Source organism: Borostomias antarcticus (assembly GCF_949987555.1).
Source record: "Borostomias antarcticus genome assembly, chromosome: 5".
NCBI classification, from domain to species: domain Eukaryota; kingdom Metazoa; phylum Chordata; class Actinopteri; order Stomiiformes; family Stomiidae; genus Borostomias; species Borostomias antarcticus.
In genome coordinates, this window is record NC_140238.1 from 11255114 (window position 1) to 11262613 (window position 7500).

A 7500-nucleotide genomic window follows, 5' to 3' on the forward strand; every position below is an offset into this window, starting at 1 on the left:
GTAGCTAACTAGTATAGTATAGCTTTCTGTTCATCATGTGTAATGGCTGCACTTCCCAGAGAGCTGCAGCATCCCCACAAAATGATGTGATGCATTATAAACACTATTCTTCAATGCACCCTTACAACACTGTTTCCAATCACTTTTTTTCCATTTTCTTTTTTCCTTTTTGTGCGTGACTGGCCAGCCGCACAGCTAGTATATCGCTTGTCGTGTTATCACTCCCTCCCTCCCTCCCTCCCTTACTCCCAAAAATGTTGGCCTGCATCTCTCTGTTGGCACCACAAGAGGCAGTAGTCCCAGCACACCAAAATCAAGAAGGACACCAAAATCAACCTGCCGATCTCCACTGCACAAGTAGAGTAGTGGTCAGAGCATTGGACTCCCACACGGGACATTCTCAGAGATTACCGTCTATGCTGAGCGAAACTCCACTAGTCTATATGGAACTGATGTGTCCAGGCGACAAGACCTATCTTAATTTATCAGACATTATTTCATGTAATTTCAAATTCACAGCTATTTCAGTGGCATGACTAGCTTCCGTCCTACCAGTCCTGACTGGACCTGGCCTGGTTTCACAAAGGACAGGACAAAACAAACAAACAAAAATAAAAGACAAAACACCATAGCTGCATTTCCATTACACTTTTGCGATATACTTCTATATCGAAACTTCTGAAAAACCACCTCATGAGAGCGTAAAAACGTTTTATCGAAATTTGAGAGGTTTTACGAAATTTAGGTGTTTCCATTATAAATTTTTTATTGCGATATTTAGGTTTTGCGCAATTCTAGGTGTAATGGAAACGCGATTCATGACACCATACAAAACACAAGCCATACAAAACACCATGAAAACATACTTTACAATAAAACACCAGACATTATGATGAAACGGGACATAACAACAGCAGAGAAAGGAGGCCTCGTTCTTCCGGGGGGAACACCGGGCGCCCCGTGGCCCCAGGGGGAGCCACGCCAGGGGAGGCGGGGGCGGGGTACAGGTTAACATTGTGTGCCTGTCACATATGTATGCTTATACACAAATGGTACTTCCAAATTGTTATTTTTCTGTTTTTGTTCATATATTCTCTAATGAGAGTCCATGGGGCACCCAGACGTTTATTTCGTATCCAATCACTTTCTGCACGTCGCACCTGTGAATGCACTCTGTGGCACTACACCCTCTTTCTAGGGGAAATACTCCTAGCTACAGTAGCTATGTAAAATTACTGTCCTGTTATAATTCGAGTGACGTGCTCTTGACAGCTGATGACCAGCTGATGTTCACAGCAAGTAAACCTTATCTGAAGCTATGCTAGTTAACTGGGATTGTTATTGGTTGGCTGACTGTATGGCAGGCAGTCAAACGAACGTATCAAACAAGCGTAACATTTATTTGGGAACAATACATTGGCTTGCATAATCAGTTCTCCTCTCTCTACAGGGTCAGTCTTACTCACTCTCCCCTTTCATCTCCCCTCCTCTCTCCTCCCGCCCTCCCTCCCTTCCCTCCTCCATCTCCCTCCCTCCCTTCCCTCTTCCCTCCCTCCCCTCCGGTGACTTCATCTCAGTCTTGGAGGAGCAGCCCCAGGGGGTTCTGGGTAGTTGGGGCAGGTGGGAGGAGCAGAGCCTAGAAGTTAAGGAAACTTAGGTTTGCTTACACTAGCTATGTGGCTCTGGCAGTAGATACAGCAAACTACTCTGACAGGAAACATGCAGTCTGTATGTATTCTTATGATATCATATCTCTATTCCTGTGTGCTTGCATGTGCGTGTGCGTGTTCTCAGTGTGACAGGAAAGAGGAAATGATAGAGAAGATCAAGGTTTTGGACATTGAGACCCAGGCGGCCATCGTCTCACACATACAAGAGGTGAGGAGGGAGGGGAGGAGGAGGAGGTTTGGGGGAGGCAGTGGGGGCGATGAGGAGGTTTGGGGGAGGAAGGTGAGGAAAGTCTTGGGGGAGGCTGTTGGGTGGAAGGGTGGGTGAGTGTCAGGAAGGAGATCAATCTCTCGTCTTATTTCTAGATAGATTGATTTGATTGGTCAATTGATTGAATTATTTAGTTGGTGTTTGTTTGAATTGAATGACTGATGAATTGAATGACTGATGCATTGAATAACTGATGAATTGAATGACTGATGAATTGAATAACTGATGAATTGAATAACTGATGAATTGAATGACTGATGAATTGAATGACTGATGAATTGATTGTCTTATTGCTCCACCCCAGGTGACCCACAACCAGGAGAATGTTCTGGACCTGGGGTGGCTGGGCGGGGAGCTGCCCCCGGAGGAGCTGGACCCCCTGTCCCGGACCATGGCCTTGCAGCTCCGCAGACTCATAGATGACAGGGACGACTCTGCAGAGGTATGGGGGGTTGGATTTCTGTCTGTCTGTCTGTCTGTCTGTCTGTCTGTCTGTCTGTCTGTCTGTCTGTCTGTGTATGTATGTGGGTGTGGGTGTTTCTAGCTATTCCTCACTGTATCCCCCCCCCAGGTGATAGTGGAGCTGACACAGGAAAGGGACTACCTGGTCTCCCAGCAGCCCCCCGGCTCCGGCTGCAGCCCAGAGCGAGGCGTCTCCCTGGGGGGGCCCACTGCCGCCCCGCTCACCAAGGAGGAGAAGCAGCACCTGTCTGTGGAGCTGGCCGACACCAAGGCCAAGCTGAGGCGCTCGCGACAGGAGCTGTGAGTGGGGAGGTGGGGCGGGAGAGAGGGAAGGGTGGGGTGAGGAATGGGGAGACAGGAGCTGAGTAGGAGGAGAGGGAGTGGGTGTGGAGGGGAGGTGAGGGAGGAGACGTGAGTGGAGTTGTGAGTAGGAGGTAGGCGAGGTTTGTGATTACATGAAGGCAAATGTGTAACTGAGATGAGATGCTTGTGTTTGTGTAATTATAATGTAGTTGACAGTGATTATGTGTTTTAAACCTGATGCGTGTTTAAACTGCTGTGTGTGTGTGTGTGTGTGTGTGTGTGTGTGTGTGTGTGTGTGTGTGTGTGTCTCAGGGAGGAGAAGACAGAGCAGCTGATGGACTCTAAACATGAGGTGGAGCGTCTGGATCTGGAACTGCAGAAACTCAAACAAGAGGTCAGTTGCTCTCCCCCTCTATCCTCTCCTTTGTCTCACTGTCTTTATCACCTCTCTCTCTCTCTCTCTCTCTCTCTCTCTCTCTTTTTCTGCTGTTTCTATTCTCCCTCCCTCCTCCTCCTTGATCAGTACTCTCCTCTCTAACTCTTCCCTCCATCCTTCACCCCCTCTACCCTTCTCTCTCTGCTCTCTTACTCTGCTCTCTAAAGCCTAATTTATGCTTCTTAAAAAGTGTCACTCGACAAATGTCGCTCGACAAATAAATAAGTGTAGCTCGACATGTAGCATTTATGCTTCAGGAGACACTTCGCGACGTCTCTATGGTTTGTTGTCATTCTGAGAGAAGCGGCTGTCTGAGAGGAGTTTAATCTGAGGTAAAGAGGTTATTCAGAGAGCGGTTTTCATTGTGGTTTGTTTTCATTCTGATCGGAAAAGATGGCTTCCTCCCACGAATTCCGCCGTACTTGGGCATCTCTGAAGGGGCAGGGGTGAATTGTATAGATGGGGATAGCTCCTCACAAGCTCGGAGAGCCGTTCCTCTACTCCTTCCATGACAGCCAAACGTCAAATGACAGCCAAAACTAAAACAAGGCTGCGGAACAAGCATATCCATGGCAACGCACAAGCCTTCTATCTAGCTATCCAATCACACTTGAGCGACAATATGTGACGGAGTCAGCGACATCCGTTGGTGTGCAACAGCCCTCGGCAACACTTTTTTTCACAAAAAAAGTGTCGCCCATGACATCAAAAGTGTCGAGCGATGGTTTTAAAAGTGTCGCTCGACCAAGCGTAAATTGGGCTTAACTGTTCTCTAACTCTGCTCTCTAACTCTGTTCTCTAACTCTTCTCTCTAACTTGTCTCCGTTCTTTATCTCTGCTCTCTAACTCTGCTCTCTAACTCTTCTCTTAACTCTGCTCTCTAACTCGTCTTTCTAACTCCTCTCTCTTACTCTGCTCTCTAACTGTTCTCTCTAACTCGTCTCTAACTGTTCTCTAACTCTTCTCTCTAATTCTTCTCTCTACCTCTGCTCTCTACCTCTGCTCTCTAACTATTCTCTTTAACTGCTCTCTAACTCTTCTCTCTACCTCTGCTCTCTACCTCTGCTCTCTACCTCTGCTCTCTAACTCTGCTCTCTAACTCTTCTCTCTAACTCTGCTCTCTAACTCTTCTCTCTAACTTGTCTCTCTAACTCTGCTCTCTGCCTCTGCTCTCTAACTATTCTCTTTAACTGCTCTCTTACTCTTCTCTCTAACTCTGCTCTCTTACTCTTCTCTCTAACTCTGCCCTCTAACTCGTCTCTCTAACTCGTCTCTCTAACTCTGCTCTCTACCTCTGCTCTCTAACTATTCTCTTTAACTGCTCTCTTACTCTTCTCTCTAACTCTGCTCTCTAACTCGTCTCTCTAACTCTTCTCTCTAACTCTGCTCTCTAACTCTTCTCTCTAACTTGTCTCTCTAACTCTGCTCTCTAACTCTTCTCTCTAACTTGTCTCTCTAACTCTGCTCTCTAACTTGTCTCTCTAACTCTGCTCTCTAAGTCCTCTCTCTAACTCTGCTCTCTACCTCTGCTCTCTAACTCTTCTCTCTAACTTGTCTCTCTAACTCTGCTCTCTAAGTCCTCTCTCTAACTCTGCTCTAACTTTGCTCTCTAACTCGGCTCTCTAACTCGGCTCTCTAACTCTGCTCTCTAAATCTGTTCTAACTCTTCTCTCCCCCTCCCTCCCTCCCTGCGGTAGAGTGTCCAGTTGCAGCAGGAGGCTCGCTCAGTGCGTATGTACAGAGATGAGGTGGACGCTCTGAGGGAGAGGGCCGCCCGGGTGGACCGCCTGGAGACGGAGCTGGGCCGCTGCAAGGAGAGGCTGCATGACGTCCACTTCTACAAGACCAGGGTGGAGGTCAGCACACACCCTCACACTCACACACACACACACGCACACACACACATACACGCACACAATGTCTACTCCTACAAGACCAGGGTTGAGGTCAGAACACACACACCCACACGCACACACTCTCACACACACATACACGCACACAATGTCTACTCCTACAAGACCAGGGTTGAGGTCAGAACACACACACACACTCACTCACACACACACACCCACACGCACACACTCTCACACACACATACACTCACACAATGTCTACTCCTACAAGACCAGGGTTGAGGTCAGAACGCACACACACACTCACACACTCACAAACACACACTGCATTTAAACCCACACATCACACACCCTTGCCTGTGTGTGTGTGTGTGTGTGTGTGTGTGTGTGTGTGTGTGTGATGCTTCAGGAGCTGCGTGAGGACAACCTGACCCTGGTGGAGACCAAGGCTCTGCTGGAGGAGCAGCTGGGAGCCGCCAGGGGGCGATGTGACAAACTGCACGAGCTGGAGAAGGAGAACCTGCAGCTACGCTCCAAACTCCACGACATTGAGATTGTGAGACACCTGCAAGCTTGTGTGTGTGTGTGTGTGTATGTATGTGTGTGTGTTTGTGTGTGTGTGTGTGTGTATGTATGTATGTGTGTGTATGTGTGTTCCTCTGTGAGTGAGTGAGTGAGTGAGTGAGTGAGTGAGTGAGTGAGTGAGTGAGTGAGTGAGTGAGTGAGTGAGTGAGTGTGTGTGTTCCTGTGTGTGTGTGTGTGTATGTGACCTTTTTACCTTCTGCTGTCTCCAGGACAGGGACAGTGATAAGAAGCGTCTGGAGGAGCTGATGGAGGAGAACATGCTGCTGGAGATCTCCCAGAAGCAGAGCATGAATGAGTCAGCTCACCTGGGCTGGGAGCTGGAACAGCTGGCCAAGAACAACGACAACAACGACAGTAAGACACGGACCCACACACACACACACACACATGTGCGCATGCATGCGCGCGCACACACACACACACATACACACACACACACACACACACACACACACACACACACACACACACACACACACACACACAGAAGTACAGGTGCATCTCAGAAAATTTTAATATTGTGGAAACTTCATTATTTTCTGTAATTTAATTCAAAAGGGTTCACAGAGGCAACACAATGTAAAAATGTTTGTCTATTGGCTAAGAACATTTACAGAACAATAAACATGGGCTAAATACTTCATAGGAGATACATGACTATCAGTAGTAGTACACGCACACACACATTCAGAAGTATGGACACACAAGCACACAATCCTAACAGACCCCTCACTCTCCTGTCGTCAGGCCGTAAGTCGTTTGTGTTTGAGCTGAACGAGTCGGCGTCCAGCCGCCTGCTGAAGCTGGAGAAGGAGAACCAGGAACTGCAGAGCACCATCCAGGAGCTGAGACAGGCCTCCCTCAGCCTGGAGGAGACCCAGCTGCACACCCTGGAGCTGGGCAGAGAGAACCACGGGCTCAGCAAGAAGGTACGACACACACACACACACACACACACACTAGCACACACAATAAGAGTTCACGGACTGTGATGTCCATGCTGTAGATGGTAACTTGTTGGCCATCTTGTGTCTGCCGTAGCGTGGTTGACTGTGAGGTCCATGCTGTAGATGGTAACCAACAGCCATCTTGTGTCTGCCGTAGCCTGGTTGACTGTGAGGTCCATGCTGTAGATGGTAACTTGTCTGCCATCTTGTGTTTCTTCCAGCTGGAGCGTCTGCAGACCCTGCTGGACCAGGAGAAACAGACCAATCAGGATATGGAGAGCCTGAGCGAGGAGCTTCTCAAAGACAAGCAGCAGCTGGAGAAGGTGATGCAGAAACTACAGGCTGAAAAAGACAGACAGGTAGAGGAACACACACACACACACACACACACACACACACACATGCACCTACGCACCTCCAGTATCCAGGTCAGATGCTAAAGCTAACCTTCCCCCAGGTTAGTGAGCTGGAGCAGGAGAAGCAGCACCTGAGCCAGACAGTGGCCTCCCTGCGCCAGCGGGCCCAGGCCGACAGCGAGGTCCGGGAGGTGGAGACGGAGAACCGGGTCCTCCACCAGACCATCTCTGACACAGGAACCAAGCTGGCGCGTCTGGAGGCGCAGGCCCGGTTGGCCAACCAGGAGCTGGCGGACCTGCGTGAGCGCGGCGAGCGCTGCGAGGAGCTGGAGCGGGAGGCGCGGCGTCTGGAGCGGAGCAGGGAGGGGCTTCAGAGAGAGGTGGCGTCCCTGAGGATCTCCTGCGAGAGGACGGAGGCGCTGGAGAGGGAGAACGCCGGGCTGGAGCAGGAGAACCGCCGGCTGAAGAAGCAGGCTGACACAGCCCAGAACATGAGCGTGCGGCTGGGTGGCCTGGAGGCCGAGCACAGGGCCCTGGAGGAGGAGAACCTGGAGCTCCGCAGGAGCGCGGAGGGCCTGCGCCAGGCGTCGGCGCGCCTCGCCCAGCTGCAGGCGGAGAGG

At 49.9% G+C, this 7500-nt stretch overlaps 1 protein-coding gene across 1 annotated transcript in view; it reads left to right on the plus strand.

Annotated features, from left to right (window-relative positions):
* The window catches only part of ccdc88c (coiled-coil domain containing 88C), a 53782-nt gene that overhangs the window by 18550 nt on the left and 27732 nt on the right, over positions 1-7500 (plus strand). Inside the window, exons 6-15 of the mRNA XM_084437970.1 lie at positions 1795-1878; positions 2243-2380; positions 2510-2700; positions 3016-3097; positions 4837-4995; positions 5402-5548; positions 5787-5931; positions 6325-6506; positions 6746-6883; positions 6982-7500. The exon at positions 6982-7500 is cut by the window's right edge and continues 216 nt beyond it. Of these exons, the coding sequence (XP_084294096.1) occupies positions 1795-1878; positions 2243-2380; positions 2510-2700; positions 3016-3097; positions 4837-4995; positions 5402-5548; positions 5787-5931; positions 6325-6506; positions 6746-6883; positions 6982-7500 (1785 nt within the window). The remainder of the gene's footprint in view (positions 1-1794; positions 1879-2242; positions 2381-2509; positions 2701-3015; positions 3098-4836; positions 4996-5401; positions 5549-5786; positions 5932-6324; positions 6507-6745; positions 6884-6981) is intronic.